The 16,831-nt window shown below is 44.0% G+C and overlaps 1 protein-coding gene across 8 annotated transcripts in view; it reads right to left on the bottom strand.

The window, feature by feature from the left end:
- Nucleotides 1–16,831, bottom strand: part of LOC122569536 (band 3 anion transport protein) — a 43,203-nt gene that overhangs the window by 21,604 nt on the left and 4,768 nt on the right. For 2 of the 8 annotated variants that reach the window (XM_043730709.1, XM_043730710.1), the window contains exons 1-2: nucleotides 3,846–3,968; nucleotides 1,877–2,070 (exon numbers count right to left, since the gene is read on the bottom strand). In XM_043730709.1, coding sequence (XP_043586644.1) covers nucleotides 1,877–2,070; nucleotides 3,846–3,953 — 302 coding nt within the window. In that variant the 5' untranslated portion in view covers nucleotides 3,954–3,968. Of the gene's footprint in view, nucleotides 1–1,876; nucleotides 2,071–2,714; nucleotides 2,997–3,845; nucleotides 3,969–4,367; nucleotides 4,600–13,503; nucleotides 13,647–16,831 lie in introns of those variants that run through there. The other 6 variants (XM_043730716.1, XM_043730719.1, XM_043730711.1 and 3 more) reach the window with 6 other exon arrangements.

Genomic DNA, 16,831 nt, shown 5'->3' with positions numbered 1-16,831 from the left:
TGTGGAGGTGTATCGAGTGAGAGCCGGTTAAACGCGCGATCTCTGCGGCTCGATAACGACCAGTTTAACGACACCGTGAACTTGCACGGTAGGATACGGTGCACGAACGCGTGAGCAATCACGCGCGACGTGTTAATTAATTCCCTTGCGCACGTGGTACGTTGAGTCGCCAGCTTCGTAGCTGTCGTCGGCAACGGCAGACCGCGAGGCGATTGCACCGCGCGATCCTTCGCCAACTTGCGCGCTTCCGTCGCTAAACGCTTAATTCGGAACCTTGAAAAGTCAATTGAAAGTTTGTGATTCTTGCGAGGCAATTTCACCGACGACCGACCCAAGCGAACTGCCACCGTTGGTACCGCGCACGCTGCAGCGAGTGGAAGGACGCGCGTCAAACTTTTTAATACATCGAGCAACAACACTCGAAGGAGAGTGAAATCAGAGCTTAACTTTGCAACTGCCCCGCGTGGGAATGAAAAGAACGGTCGAACAACTTTCATCGTTTCGACGAAGCGACGGTTGACATTAAGCGCGACGAAGCAATCTCGTCACACGTGCCCCGCCAATTTCCTATATTTTGCAGAAACACGTTCCATTTTCCTCTCGCCGGTCCTCGCCAAATTCATCTCGCGCGTCGTAGTGGCAACGACAAACGCGCAATTCCGAACGCAGAATTCGTGCGTCTGACGGATCCGACGTTCAGTTGTTCGCAAATGGAAAATCGAGCAGCTGTGACGCCAGCAACGAACAATTCGGGCGCCACGCAAAGGCAGGCCGAAGGCGTAGCGGCATCGCGCTTTCACGTCACTGAATTCGCGTTCGTCGAAACGACAGGAACAACCGAATGCAGCGATATTTTTACGGTTGCAACGTTCCATCGTAATCAGATCATGTCTCATTAGGAGAGCGCATTTCAATCGATCGGTGTCAACGATCAACGCGACCAATCGCCATTAATTTAAATCGCAATAAACGTGATGTAGCGCGTGCTTAAACACGTCGAAGGCACAAACGAGAGAGACGCGCCTGTTTTCACATCATTTTGTCCAACGAGGGAAAATTGGATAAAAGATGGAAACCGGTAATAAATTAACGACAAGTTACAGCGTGTCGGAAGAACGAGAAGCGGCACGACTTTAATCAATAGAAGAGTTGCTTAAGAGCGCAACAAATAATAATTGGATAAATACGGTAAGTGTGTTTCGTGGAACGTGCACAACACGTATATTGTCAAGGACGATACAGGTATAACAAAAAAAAAAAAAAAAAGAAAGAAAAAGGAAAAAGAAAAGATGTATTGCAGTATCAACGGATTCCAGCAGCAATCTTTCACGAACGATACGATATTTTTTTACTCGTCGTTTAATAAAATCTGCAGACTCGACGCGCTCTCCGCAATAGCAGAAAAATGCTGTTACTTTCATCCGCTATCTATCATCTGTTATGTTTAGAACGTAGCGAGCTCGATGCTGCTACGTAGAACGACGCATAAAAATCCTAATCGTCGATTTTTCCCACTGATAAACGCTTAAACGCGAAACTTAAATCAAAGGCAATATGTTGCATGGAATTAAAAAACGCGTTATCGGTAAGTCCGTATATTGTTCCACGTCTGTCTATCTATCTATCTATCTGTTTTATCGTGGTCGTGGTTGTTGAACGTTTGTTATTTCCGTCGCGTAATCATCGAACGTGCAGAGAATTTGACAAGCGAGTCAACGGCGTTGCTTTTCTCCGATAGTATAGATTTTCCATTCCGTTCGAGTATAGAATAGCAGCCTGACGACGTCTAATCGACCATGAATTTGTAAAGGACGTAACACGACCCGATCGCACAGCAAGAACAGCCGTATCGCGTGAAGCAGAATGCAAGACTTACCGATACCCTTTTACCAAAGCCAAGGAAAGACAGCTTTCTCTTGGTGTTGTCCATGTTTCACCGGTCGCGGTAGCTGCTGCGGCAGCTATCAGCTTAAGGTGTTGTCTTTTTCCTGGGTGCTCGGCCGATCCTGAGTCGGGACGGCGATGTCCACATGTGGAGGAGTCGCTGAGATGGCAGCTCCGTTCTGCTAGCTGTGCAAACACGAATATACCTTTAGTCAGAATTTTGCAAATTCCATGTCGCATTATCGCATATCTTTATGCTACATTCTAAATGAACGTCGTCGATCGATCATTACGTGCTACGCTTCTCTAACTCATTCGGTCACGCCTTTTTTATAATTCCTACGTCATTTAATATCGCCAGTTTATCGATCAGAAGGTGTCTTCCCTTTCGACCACCATGTCCAAGAGCGATCAAAACGGATTTATTTATACGATCTCCCTTCGTCACGGCGATAAAAATACGGAAATATAGCGACCGGCGAAATTACTACACAGCGATGCCGGAGGTATAAAGCAGCAAGATGCGATTAAGAATACAACGAGGAACAGGAGCGAGGATTTTGCTGAAATTCCACGCTTCCTGCCAAGATCCTCCTATCGAGAGAAAAAAAAGAAAGAATCGAAGATGAAACGGCGAATGGAAATGTTTCAATTGGATTCCACGAGGGTTGGGATTAACCGCTTTCTTGAATCGAGTTAAAACGTAGGCCGAGGAGAATTTAGCGAAGAAGCAAGAAAATGGAAAGTTAATACGATGGCAGAGATTACACGGGCGAGAAGATGAAGGGAGAAGGAAACGGACGAGGATGGGAGGAGGATCGTGTACACACCGAGCGAGACGATACGGTGTGGCGTCACGAGGACGGAGATCGCGACGATGATGAGAATCGCGAGCGAACTCGAGAACACTTGTTCGCGAACTAAGGATAGTGGAGATCAGTGGAACGGACTGAACTACTATCGAGAAGGAGACGTGACTCGACGACAGTGACCGTCCGACTGACTTCGTTTCAGACTGCCACTGCTACCAGCAACGCGACGACCATCCACAGGCAACGATTCTAATATAACTTGACAAATAAGGTGCCGGCATGGCGTAACCTTGCCGACATAAACAACCAAATAAACCGAAATACGCCTTCTTCTCGATCGTTTAGCTGCTTCCATATAAACCCTGGTTCGTCGTTGGAACATTTTCCGCGACGTGTATCGAACAACTTTTACGCTTTTCTCCGCTAGCTAATTTGTTCCGTATTCACCGAGTCTAGACACAGTCGGATAAAAGAAGAAAGAAACGTATAAGCGTGCGACCAACCGCGTTGAATCGATCTTCTTCCTCTCGACGACAATTTAAAGAGCGCAGATGGAATTGAAATACGAGGGGCCAGCGTCGCTCGTCTCTAATTACCGGCTCGCATCCGATAGAATGACGCAACGAAATGCCTGTCGTCTGTTCGATTATCCGCGCGTGATACCTGGTGCCTAGGAAATTTCGTCGCGCGTTCCAACTATATTCCCGGTGTATTCTTCCGCCGAGGATTATCTTGCACGTCTGCCACGGATAATGGAAAACTGATATTAGCGGCGATTTTACCGGCCGATTCGTCGTGATCGAATTTTTTCTCCGTATCAACTATCCGACGAGTAAAGAAAAAAAAGACGACTTGGCAAAATCGATTTCTTGCGTTTCTGTCGGATCGTCACCGAGTTACCGATCCTCCTCAGAGTTTCCTACAACGTGCTGCATCGAATTTCAACGAATTTTCATTTTCATTCCGGTTAACGATATTACGCGGTATATGGAGAAAAAGAAAGGTTTCATTCGGACCGCGCTTTCTCAGCTACGCGAGTCGATTTACCACGCGAGATCCAGTGATTTACGACGCTCTTTAATGAACCGTCGATCCTACTCTTTATCTTTACGCTATTCTAATCCAATAGTCTGTCAGATAAATCTTCACCGGGCAATAAAGTGACTGCATGCAGGGAACCAGCTTCCATCGCTTCTCGAATAAAACGGAGCATTTTTTCTCGTTGGCCGGAGCAATTTTTCGTGGCGGTCGTGCCATTGCGTCGCGCGTACACGTCCCCGGACGAGAGAAATGGCTGATCGCTGCGAAACGTTGCCGGATCGAAGAACGTAATTTTCGGCCCTTAGCGGTAACGTCAGCCGAGCGACGCGCTCGCACGCAAGCAAAGCTTGAAAAACGAGTTGAACGGTTTCATTCGCCGTGTTTATCCGACTAAGCGAAGCGACTAGTTGCGACGAAACGTCGGGGAATGTTCTCTTATGACACGAGCAAGTATAGAATTCCTGTACGCCAGTATTACGAGGGAATTTCTAGAAATTGGAAACCAGCAAGTTGAGTAATATAAATACAGTTCGAAGGCAGATAACAGAGAAATCCGATATCGAATGATCGGCATGTTACGCGTTCGCTTCGTAAGTCGCCGATGTTTAAACGAACGAAATCTAAAACTACCAGTTGCCAAGGAGAACAGCGAACCAGTCACTCGGAGATTAATTGCCACGGAAACTTTCGATACCTGCTGTCCCATCCACGACTCCTGTTGCACTATTTTAACGCGGTACTTTTCCGATCTTCCACGATCACCGACATACGCGTCTAATTGTTCTTTTGTCGAATAATCGTTGGCGAGAGACTGCGCGACCGCGGAAATATATAGCGCTGATGGTGCGACCGGATCGCACAAGGTAGGAGGTTTCACAATGAAAATTCGTATCTCGCGATTAAACTACTAGGAAAGAGACTAGCCGGCTAGTCGTTTATCGATCTATTCGACGAATACTTGTTCACGGACGAACGTCACGTCATCCGATAGGCAAGTATCTCGAAGCTGTCGGGATAAAAAGATCTCAGGCAAGTCTCTCCTCCAAGGCTTCGGTTCGCGCCTGTTTCACTGTACGGCTGTCCTTTGTCATCGAACCATCTGTCATCGGTAACAACGCGACAATTGGCCTTTTCAAATGCCGTGTTCTTACGTTACGGCTTGATAACGCGCGATTCTCGCTTCTGCCAACTCGTCGCAGCATCTCTCGCCACGTCGCCACGCATTCTTATCGTTCTTCAATTCGAAACAGTTTGAAATCACTCAACCAGACTCCTGTGTCACGCGCCTTTTCCTTCAACCGCCATTGTTGCCTCTTTACGCGCCAGTAAAACCTCGCTATCTCTATCTTTCCGTGGAAAATACGCATCTGGAAATATTCTACGTATTAGGTTGTCCGAAAAGTTTCTGTCCTTTTATAAGCAAAATAATAGACGCACAATGTTTTTCTGTTTTATATTAGTTCATTGAATTATTCACGAACATAATAATAGAGATAGAACGAAATGGATCATACCTAATGCAATGAAATAATATAAAACAGAAATTCTTGTTCATCTATTTATCACCTTATGAAACGAAAGGAACTTTTCAAACAACCTAATACAACACGCTTTACCGGCTAACACAGATATTCGCGTATCACGCGCTTCTCTGCTTCTCCGATGCTCAAGTAGGCAGTGAAAGTATCTCGCGAGCTGACTAGAGACACGAACCCGCTGCTGACATAATTTAACCTTGTTTACATAGCGTGGCTCGTTGCGAATTGTCGAATCCTTATTTCACGCCACCAAACCTGTTTCCAGGCTATTCGTGTATACATACGACAGGTATAAAACATAACCTCTCTTCCGTTCGCAGTTATAAGAGAGGTGTAATTTGCTTGGAAAGCCTCGTACGCAAACGAGTCTCGAATCGATAATAAATTACGAGGATGATGTGGGAAACGTTAAAGGAAGGTAGGTTGTCAGAATTCACAGACCTCTTGCACCTCGCACGATCGGATATTCTTGTTTATTCTTTGCTCATTTTTTGGCAAGGTAAAAGACACGATAACCAGACTTTTTCCAACCTCTCCTCTCTCTTACGTAACGATATCCATTCCTTGAACCTTGTTTCGTGTGTGTTGCAGTTCTCGTGACAACGATTAAACGGTTAACGCGCGGATATAGCGTAATGCGGATCGACGTGCAACCTAATATCTAGCGCGATATCTCGTTTAATTTCCTAATGGCAAGAATACGTAGCGTGGAATTGCAGAAGAAAAGAAAAAGAAGAAAATTCAAAAGGACGACGCGTTACGAAGCGAGTTAAATGTTATACAGTGGTTCGGCAGAAATTAGATTTCCATATAAACGAAGGAACTGCGATTACCATTAGATAATAGGAGGAAATTACAACGAGCGTACGACAATACAATATTCGTAAATAATTCAGCACGTGGATAAATATGACCCAGTAGAGGACGATGAATAAGTAAATTCGTATTACGTAGCGACATGACAATCGGAGATATGTTTCGTGCGCACTGTCAACTTTCATGGTTCGACTTGTCTGAAATATTCAAATGTCGCGGAACGAACCGTATAGACACGAATATCAAAATCGAAGCAAAAGTCGCTTCTCTCTTATGGCGAATGTACTTGAAATTTTGTCCGCTAGAATCGCTTCACGTCTCCTCCCTGTGTCCGGCAATCGACTTTCGTTTTATCGCGAACTGTTTATCATCGCTCGTTCTTTTCGCACGCGATACCCCCTTCTAATCTGAAGATCGAGCCGCTGCGAATATGAAACGGTGCTATTCTCGTTACGGAAGACGCGACGCACAGTCTTGCCATCGAAGGAGCAAATAATTTCGGTGAACGTTTATCATTCATTCCGAGTCATTCGTCATTCGCGTGGTTACGAGCTGGCGCTACGAGATTCAACTTGAATCTCTGGTGCGCTATCGAACCGGCAGTTTGCTCACCAAACAAGGCAAGATAAATATCACGATGCTGTACTGTTACGAGGATTAAGCAAGTAATGGTAGTCACCTTTCACACGTTTCAGCGGAAGAAAGAGCGCAAATATTCCCCGTCTCGGAGAAGCGTGAGATTTTAAGATGACCGCTAAGCGTTCCGGGACAAAGGATGCGTCCGTGAATTTAGAGCTTATGGTGGTAACGGCTATGGAAAATTTTCGCCTGACTCATGATAAATCGTCGGCCAACAACGGAGAAACCTGTTTCTCTCCCTCTGTAGAGTAAAAGAAAGACAGGGAACAGGAGTCAGAAAGAAGGAGAAGTAAGAAAAAGAGAGAGAGAGAGAAAAAGAGAAAAAGAGAATAAAAAGGTCGCCCGGAGCAGTGCAGCACGTGTACGGAGAAGAAAGGACATACAGACACGTTTGCATGATGCGAGATATCGAAGATTTATAAAATCAGGTCGAAAACCTCGAATCTGCCTGCTTCTTGCATAACCTTGTGCCATAAAAGACACGCTAGAGGAGAAACCAACGTGCTCCTTTCTCTCTGGCCGACTCGAATAGTTTCCTTTCGACGAGGCTTATCGATATCCTGGCGCGTCACGGCTCTCCACACGTTCTACAAAATCGACCTAATCCTTTTCTAGAAGATAAGCGAGGCAGCTGCTTGTGCTTTACGAGACTCTCAACTCGGACCACCATATACGCCATTACGTTCGACCAACGAACGCTGGAAGATCCGGCATTTCGTCGTAGTTTGTAGTCGTGAAATTTACCAAGCACCGAGCATCGAGACACTGCCCTTTTGACGAAACAGAGAACGAATTCTGAATATACCGTTCGCGTAAATAGACCGCTGCTGCTCCAGCATTTATGGGAAATGTATTAACACTTAGCCAATGGGATAGGGAGATCCCCTTTTTTGACTTTAGCAACGCGTTTTCTTTTTTTTTTGTTGTTGTTATTATCAGTTATTGTTTACCTGAAACCGTTCCACTTTCTGCTTTCATAAAGTACAGTATATAATAAAATACAGCAATTTAGTGGTGTCAAAATTAATGAAAAAGTTACACTATCGGTTATGACTAAATAAAGTTATAATCGAACCGATAGCACACTGTAAAAAAATATTAAAATGCATTATGACTTCTTAATTTCACGTTCGAGTCGTGTTATTTATCTTTAGTCATCTCTGATGTTCTTAATTTTACTTATATTCTTTTATGCTTTTAATATGTACGTTTAATTTAATGTCTTGTACAAAACAATATGTGAAATCGTTAAATAAAATCATTAAATATAATTGACCACTTGAATAATCTTTGGACTTTTTTGTTTTTTAAGTAGTGAATATTAGTACTCGATACTTGGAAAGCTTGTCCGGGCGCGGTGGAAACGTATAGCTCGCTATGGCGCGCGCGGTTGGCTAAAATATAGTAAAAATATAGGAAATATACAGATATAAAGGAGAATATTAGTTTGTCTCAAGAGTTTCTTCCGTTTTGTAAGCAGATAATAGATGCACAACGTTTTCTCTTTTATATTATTTCATTGTCTCATTACTATACACTATACTGTATTCCATTATGTCTGATCCATTTTGTAGTAATAGAAATAAATTATTTCCTTACAAAACGAAAGAAACTTAACTTGAGACAACTTAATACTTGTCGCCGCATTTAAACGGCCAAACAAATCTCTAGTTAGGTTCCGCTTCTTCGATCGTGTTGACAGGTATAGCAACGTGCACGATCACGTCAGCGACCTATCCGTAGGATTAAAAATACTTGACAAAGAGCGAGTTAGCGTCTGGTCGATAGGAAAATAAGGGAAAATCCGCGCGGTGAACTTCCCACGAGTGCGAAGCGAACGGAAGATCTAATGAGGCTGAAATTTTCGTCGCAGTGAAGAATCGCTTCGACCGAAGCAACGTCAGAACACGAGACTTAATTGGTTCAATTAACTGTACAGCATGGGCGTGATCAACGTCGTTATTAAACCGAATGAATGCGTGTATTAGCCGCGGCGAGAAATTCCAGTCACGTGGCCACAAGTCTTTCGCGGTTTTCACCCTCAATTGCCGCGAGCGCACGTGCTCCTTCATCTTCGTCGCCGATGATGCTTAATCGTGTCACATGAGACCGCGTTGTCCTACGATCGAGGGCAAACGCAGTGCGCTGATGCACACGCGTTAAACGGGCAAACAGTGGGAACGTTTAAGACTCCAGACAACGTGACACATCGCGTCGTTAACGGAACGCAACGATCGTTTATTGCACGCCTATTCGTCTAAAAATGTTGTCCGGTCGGTCCGCGACGGCACGTCTTACCACTCGACGATTATATTGGGTTGGCAACTAAAACGTAGAGTATGGCCATCTTCTTTTACGCGTACAAGAAGGAAAAAGTGGAACATTTTACCCGCGGCGTACGATACGGTTTTCACGCCGAGTTTCTTACCCCTTTTCCATTTTCTCGTTCGTTGACATTTCGATTTCTTTTTTTTTTATTTAACAATTATGTTATACCTCGACAATAAACGTTCGTGCAACGGTAAAGTAAATAACCTGGCAGGAAATTTATGAACTCGTGCTTAACGATTGCCTAAAAGATTCGGGAAAGTTTCATTTGCATAAGCGGTAAATCAGGTGTGTCACCGAGAAGTAAACGTTTACTGCGAAGAATAAACATCTTTGCTCGCAATCGTAACGTCATAAACAACGTAGTATCTCCGTGAAAATTGGATCGCCGGAGACGTGGCGCGTGCAATGCAAATGATAGCGCTTTTGTGTCTTCAATAACGTCCTTGACGCGTCGCGTGTATGCAGGTGTGCCAGCGCGCCGCTTCCAAGGGATCCAGGGACGCGACGCGGCGCGTAACGACGCGCGTAATATCGCGCTCCTCCTCTCAACAATTTCCTATGTTTTCAGGTCACGAGCCCGACCTATAACCAGCCAGGCAGTAGAGCAGAAATTTCACGATAAAAATTTCATTCCTAGAACTTGACATTCGTATCGTTCTCTGCATCGTTCGCGTCCAACCTTCTACCTACTCTCCTCTTTCCAATCGTTTCCCGACATAGCGTCCTCGCGTTCTATCAGCTGTGTATATATACTTTCTCGTTGAACGTCGTGCATTCCAGCCCTCACGACGTTGCCCGAGAGCCTATAGTTATCCGGTAGAAAGTGTGAAAAATTTGCGTCCATTGTTTTCCACCCTACCCTTCCATTTGTCGTACGTTACTACCCTAGCAGCGAGCCACTTGCGGCTTAAAGCGCGTAAACAATTTGATGCAGACGAAGGAATTGTGCGTGGTAAAAATGTGGGAAACTAGGATTTACGCAAAGAGTATAAGATGAGAAAGAAGAAGGCGAGATGACGCAGGGATCGCAACGGCGACACAAATAACATCGAGGCACCTAGGTCAGGGCTAATCGGATGATCGTGCACGGTGACGCTCTGCGAACCAAACAATGCTAAGGGCGCTGACAATGCTAAGGCTACCATCGATCCAACGTTGTGCATACACCTTTACTTCCACCTGTCGCTACTCGACCGTTCAACCATTCCCTTCCGACATTGTCTCCACGAGCTTTTCTCTCTATTCCCAGAGACGTTTTCCAGGTAAAAGAGACGTTTCTAATGGAAACAACGTTTCAACGTGGTGCAGGTTCCATCGAAGAACCACGCCTCGCTGTTAACGTCTCTTTGAAGATAACCTTGCCCTCCTCTCGTGGATCATCGATCATCGGTTACATAGATCAGCTGATCGGTCGTACGCCATCGTAGGGTAAGCGCGTGATCCCGATCGCAAGGAGACTACTAAACTGTAACTTTTACGAAATGTCAGAACATTTTGCCCCGAGGAATCGCGGTTAGACGTGGACGTCTAAAAATATCGACCATCTCTATTCAAGGTTGCTGTTCTCGATATTTAACAATAGCGTCAGCGAATAGGTGGATGAAATAGGAAGATAGGAAAACGAGCACGGTTCGATTCCTCTACCGTAATCCGTAAATATTTCTATGTTAAGAACGTAACGCATGCGCCAAGCTTTTCAACGCAACATCCATCGTGTTATCCGGATAATTTTGAACTTGTAGCAAGCGCGCTCTCAATCATCGACCCGCCTCACGTAACCGATTTAAGTAGCCAAACGACTAGCAGTTTTTTTTTTTTCAGCTTTCGTTTGGACAGTTGTGCTCGAGCAAGTATCGTAAAAAACTATTCAATTACCTTCCCTTTCCATTGGCATTTTCTTCGATCGACCTGACAACGACACGCACGACAATCCCCGCGGTTATTCCACTTCATCCACCGAAATTGTTCGTCGGATGGAACGATCGAGCAATGGCAGTCATCGGCAGACCGATAAATCTCCATTAACGCTTTATCGGAAATCGCTTATGGCAATCAGATCGCCACGATTGCACAACCATGCAATGGCAGGAGCGGCGTACATTTGCATTTTTCGTGCGTGCTGGCAGCGCGAGCGCTGGCTAAAAGAAATCTCGCATCATTTAATAAATCACTGGAGATCCGCTCGGAGAAGTTGCCGTGACGATAAATGTAACCAAACTTTTGCACGCGACGAGAAGCGCCGGCGTTTTCATACATTGAAATGAGACGGTGCACGGGACCGTGATATCGATCGGTGTAATGGCCCCGTCGTGAACGTGAGTCGTGACACGAACAAATTTGCATAAGGCTTTCGCCCCGTGTTTCCTAAAAACGTATACGCGTACTTGTTTGCACGACTATCTGGACTATTCGTTCTATTGGCTTGGCAACTAAGTGATTGCGGGTTTTGTTATCACCACCTAATGACAAAATCCGCAATCATTTAGTTGCCAAGCGAATAAAACTGCCCTCCCTTCCTTATCTTCGCTCGAATACCTTGCGATTAAACGAGCCGAATATTTCGTCCATGAAAATCACTTAACACCTGTTTCAAAAATTTTTTCCTATTCCGAAAGCTGCTCGAGAACCGTAAAAGTTGTTTGATCGTCGATCAGGAAATACCTGGTACGTAAACGAATTCATCGACGCTCAACGAACACGTGCTGTTTACCGAGCGAGTCCGCGTTCTATGTAATTTCAATGGGAAACTCAATGGAGAACATACCGATAATTGCGGATTATAAATCGTTTGTGCATTGTCGTCGATAGCTGCGCGGCAAATAAAGTACATACAACGTCCGTTTAACGGCAGTCCGTACGAATCGAATATTGCGAAAAGCAATACGAACCACCATACTCGAAATAATAGCTGTTATCGACCGATCGGAGATTCGAATTGCAAATACGTTGCATCGCTAACGCTCGAATAACTGTCACGCGTAACGCTCGCGTCGCTTTTACAATTCCACTCTACTCTTTTCTCGTTCTTTCCATTATGCGTTCGAATGGTAAAAACTTTTCCGTAAGATGAAACATCGTTCGGTTTAAAGATCCATTACGTTCCATTTCGAATTCGGGTATAAATAGCAGTGGACAATAATTCTCTTTCTTTCGCTACTCGTGCTCTGGTCCGCTTTAATCGAAAGCCAAACATTTATTTTCTTTGCAAGCAAACCATTTATCTCATAGGGATGCTCTCATTCCTTGATACAAATACATTTGATAGATTAATCGGCTCGTGATAGGTTCGAAAATTTGTGAAATACGTAATAGACGAAGAAGCGCTGACAATTCGGCATCGTAACGATCTAATTTTAGCTACCTTTTCTGTTACATCACGCGCCTCTTTTAACGTTTAACGATGTTCGATTCTCATTCTATCGGCTATTTTCTTTTCTTTTCGGTTGCCGTCTCTGGAAACCTATGATCGTTGCCAATGTTGATACACGCGTACACGCACGCGTGCACTCGCCCTTTTCGATCCGAAAAATAATACATAACTAAATATATACGTAATATGTATTTTTAAATAAATTAGAAAATACGAAGAAAAGTGAAGCGTCTAGTGATACTTCGATACGATACGTAGCATGTGATGGTTAAAATAAAATTATTGTCGTGTATATACAAGCTGCGGCCGAATAACACGTACAAGCAGGTGCCAGGTGAGAAAATAAGAACAAAATATGGAGTAGAATTGTTTCATTCAAGGCTCAGCTTACGAGAAAATCGAGTTTGAAAATTTATCACGTATACTCGAACTGGACAGGACAAAATATAATAATCGACAGGGGGTCGTTCTAGGTGTGAAAATAAGTCGAAAATTCGAAATAAAAATTGTTCTCGAGAAGCTTCGTTTCCGAGAAAAATAAATTTGAAAATTGATGCAAAAGTGTCCCAACTTCATTTTCTTGGAAACGAAGCGGCGAACGAAAAAATTCTATTCTACACTTTCGACCTATCTTCGCACGTAGAACGAACTCCTGTCGAGTATTTAGTATACCTGACAAGTTTTTAAACTCGATTTTCTCGAAGGCTAAACCTTAAACGAGGAAACTTGAATCCACGTTTCCCTCTTATTTCTTCATAAGCCGCTTGTGCGTGTTATTCTGTCGCACCCTCTATATATTCGGAAATAACAACTGTCCCTGAACTAAAAGTTTCCAAGTTACGAGTTACAATTTCCAGCTTCGTCGAGTTCGAGATTTCTGACCGATGAGCCAAGCTGATCTCAGAGAATCTGGATGGACCTTTGCCTGTCGAAGTACCATCTTCGAAGCATATTCGTGCGAGACACAGAAAAATCAAAAGTACGGAAGCAAAGAGCGAAAGATGGTGCAGCGAAGCGGACTCGAAAGGATTGTCTTTTCAGCGTAGCTCGAGACCAACCCTTGGCTACGTACCTGGGGAGACACGGCTCTCCGAGTGCGTTTCACTGCTTTTTTCCTGGTTCGATGTGTAGACCTGCGCAGGAAGAACGCCAGCGCGTAGAGCGGCCAATCTATCGGATCTGATACACGACCTCTTCGTGGATCATACGTAGCCGATTACACGACCCGACTAACACACAACGAATGACAGCGCGCGTCAACGGCGATGCTTACGGCGACAGCGACGAAACGCGCGGTTGACTCGCTGTAGAAAGTACGGTTCTCCCCTTCCTCGGATAGTAAATATGTACTTCGGCAGACAGTCGGGCCCATTCTACTTCACGGCTGAATCGACTACCTGTGACCAGTCTGCCGATTATTAGTCGCTCGTACAACGATCGAACATCGCTACACCTTTGTGCTTATGCACCGGCCACACAGTGACTCTCAGCACTTGCCAGTGGTTCTTACCTAAAGCTCGAAGGTCTAGCAATTCCGTTAATAGCTAGGTTCTAGTCTCTGGTCGGCAGATCGATGGTCGAAGGGAAAAGAAGCTTACGGAACAGGGTACGTAATAGCGTTTATGCCGCGGGATTAATTTTAATCGAGTTTCAGTTGCGACGAGGGACAGAATCAATCAATGTCGTGACGATCAGCGATGTTCATTATTTTGCAATTCGATGATAAGAACGTGCAACCGTCATGTATACGTATGAAAGGAAGTTGGCGTTTTTGCACGGGCTTGTCCCTTGCGATGATGATAGAGCAGGATCGTTTAGCAAACGGCCGATGAAAGGTGGTTGAAAGGCACGTGCAATTTAAACGGGCTACCGCCTGTGTATACTTACACAGACGTATATTTGATTAATCGATGCGCTGCTTTCTACCGGCCAACTATTTCGCTGTACATGGAAAACAGTTCGCCTAAACGAAAACTGTACAAAATATCTTTGCCTCTTTCGTCCAAGCTATCATTAGTCGGTTGACGAAGGTTGCAGAGGACAACAATGACAAAGGCACCATGGATCTGCCCGTAATCTCGGCTTACCTCTCTTAGGCCTTGGCAAGAGTCGTAAGCCGTGTTCCCGTTTCGAAGATAATTTTCACGTAGCTGTTTCTAAATGCACAACGGCCCATTTACCTTTTACTTTTCGGCAAGCAGACTGCCCTTGGAACACTGTCTGTCACGCTTTGGTAATTCTCGTTGAAGAATCGGCGAGTCCTAGCTACAATGGAAATATACGTCGACTTCAGGGCCACTGTAAACGTCAACAAACACGAGTGCACTAAATCTTGGCGATCCGGACTTTTAACAACCTCGCAAATTAAACGCGTTGCGTCGGCGGCGATTTACTACGCCGATTTCCTATTTAACATTAGAACTACCGATAGTTAACACGAAGCTATTTCTACCAAAACCAGTGAAAATCTTTCTTTTTAAATCAGTCTTTTTAAAAGATACGTAATAATAGAATATTTGTACATTTACTGATTTATTACTTTCTTACAGAAGCAATTCCATGTTACGGAGTACATTTTTCGTATTAATCCATCTGGGACTATGATCTTTAAACGAGGGTTGACACATTTGTAAAATTGTAGAACCAGTCATTTTGACTGATGTGGTATTTTTAGTGATCCGGAATCTTCCTGGCAAGCGATATCAGCATATCGAATAATACGCAGTAAAAATGTTAAAAACGTGTGGGAAGTTGTAGAAAACGAAGAAACTGGTTAATTAGAATTCGATAAACAGATTGCAGAACTCTTTTACACTACGGCAAGTACTAATCATTTTGACTGGTGTAAGTAGCCTTGATACAAAATTATTTTAAATTTGAATACATAGAAAACAAATTAAAATTCATTACATCAGTAAGAAGTAGGAATTTTAAAATAAAATTGTAAAACAAGTCAATTTGACTGGTGTGATAGTTCTGGTGTTAACAGTTGCTTGGTGCACACCTCCGATCTATCCGATATTCTACGAAATCCGATGCAAAACAAACAGCCGAAGAAAGAAGCAATAGCATTGGTAATAAAATATCTCGTGGATTGACAATGCAGACATTCCAAGAATGAACTCTTATTCCATTCCTAGTCTTTTGTTATTCCACGTATGATAACGATCTGACAAGGAGGCGAAGTAAATGCCATAATTAAGCTGTGAATCGACGGAAACGGAAAAAGTGTAATCGTTCGAAACGACGTGTCGTACAAATATTTCATAATCTTCGATGGGAGAACGGGGGTACGTTACTCGATGAAGTTCGTTCGGTCGATTCGAGAACCACACGCGCGTTTCGATTTACAAAGGAAATATATGCGCGCAAGAATACACGCTGTCAAGTTTTATTAATACATCTTACGTGACAAGCATTGGCACCTGATTATACTCTGGGTACACGCGTCCGTGTAAATCGGAACGTAAAGAATTTGAAAACGGTTGGATAGGATAAAATTTCGATGTACGCGCTTGTATCACTCCTCGCCTTCTCGAGTAGCAAGTTCGGCGAATAGATCCGCCGGCGAGATGATAATTACAAAAATAGAAATAACGAGAGCAAATGCCGATCGGTCAGTCCACCAAGACTGAGATTATCGCGAGAAGCCAAGCGCGACAATTCTTTCCCCCTGCGATTATTACGAAATTTGTGCGATCGGCCGTGTATTATGATAATGATAGATACGCGTACGTAATATCGGCGGTGTAATAAATCCGCCCTGCTATCGGACAGATAAGCGCTCTCATTAAACGCACGGAAACTCCTATAATAACAGGATAAATCAAGTTCACAGGTGGTAAAACATCGATCTTGCAAGAAATCAATCAATGTTTCGCGAGTTTGAAAGAACTCGATAACGCATTGATTTTTACGATACGTTTCAAGTTCAGCTCTATCATTACGTTACGGTTACCGTGTCGTTTGATTACCGTGTTTACATTTCCAATCACATCTCACGTATATAAAAAGATACACAGTAGGAGGTAGGTCGTTTGATTTACAATTCAACCGAACGGATGCAATGCTTCTCGACCAAAACGAATTCCAAAGATTCGCTGCGATGATTCATTCGAACGAGATGTCGCGTGTTGACCTGCTCGATTAAGCTGATTGAAAGCGAGTTCGTAACTCGTGACTACGGCCGACTACGCGAACCTATAAAACTCGAATCAAACAAATTATTGTCGATAATCATTCTCTTGACGCGAACGTTCGCTCCGCTCGTGCCTCGGTCGACAAATTGTCGAGAATCGTCGTGCCTCTTCCAACCGACTCCACCGGCTACTTAAGCGACAGCAAACATTGCGGGACAGCTTACGGTATATGTGTACATACAAGTATGTACAACTACACAA

This window comes from Bombus pyrosoma, linkage group LG7, assembly GCF_014825855.1.
Source record: "Bombus pyrosoma isolate SC7728 linkage group LG7, ASM1482585v1, whole genome shotgun sequence".
NCBI lineage: Eukaryota > Metazoa > Arthropoda > Insecta > Hymenoptera > Apidae > Bombus > Bombus pyrosoma.
Note: the sequence above shows the minus strand (reverse complement) of the source record. Positions and strands in the feature narration are given on the sequence as shown.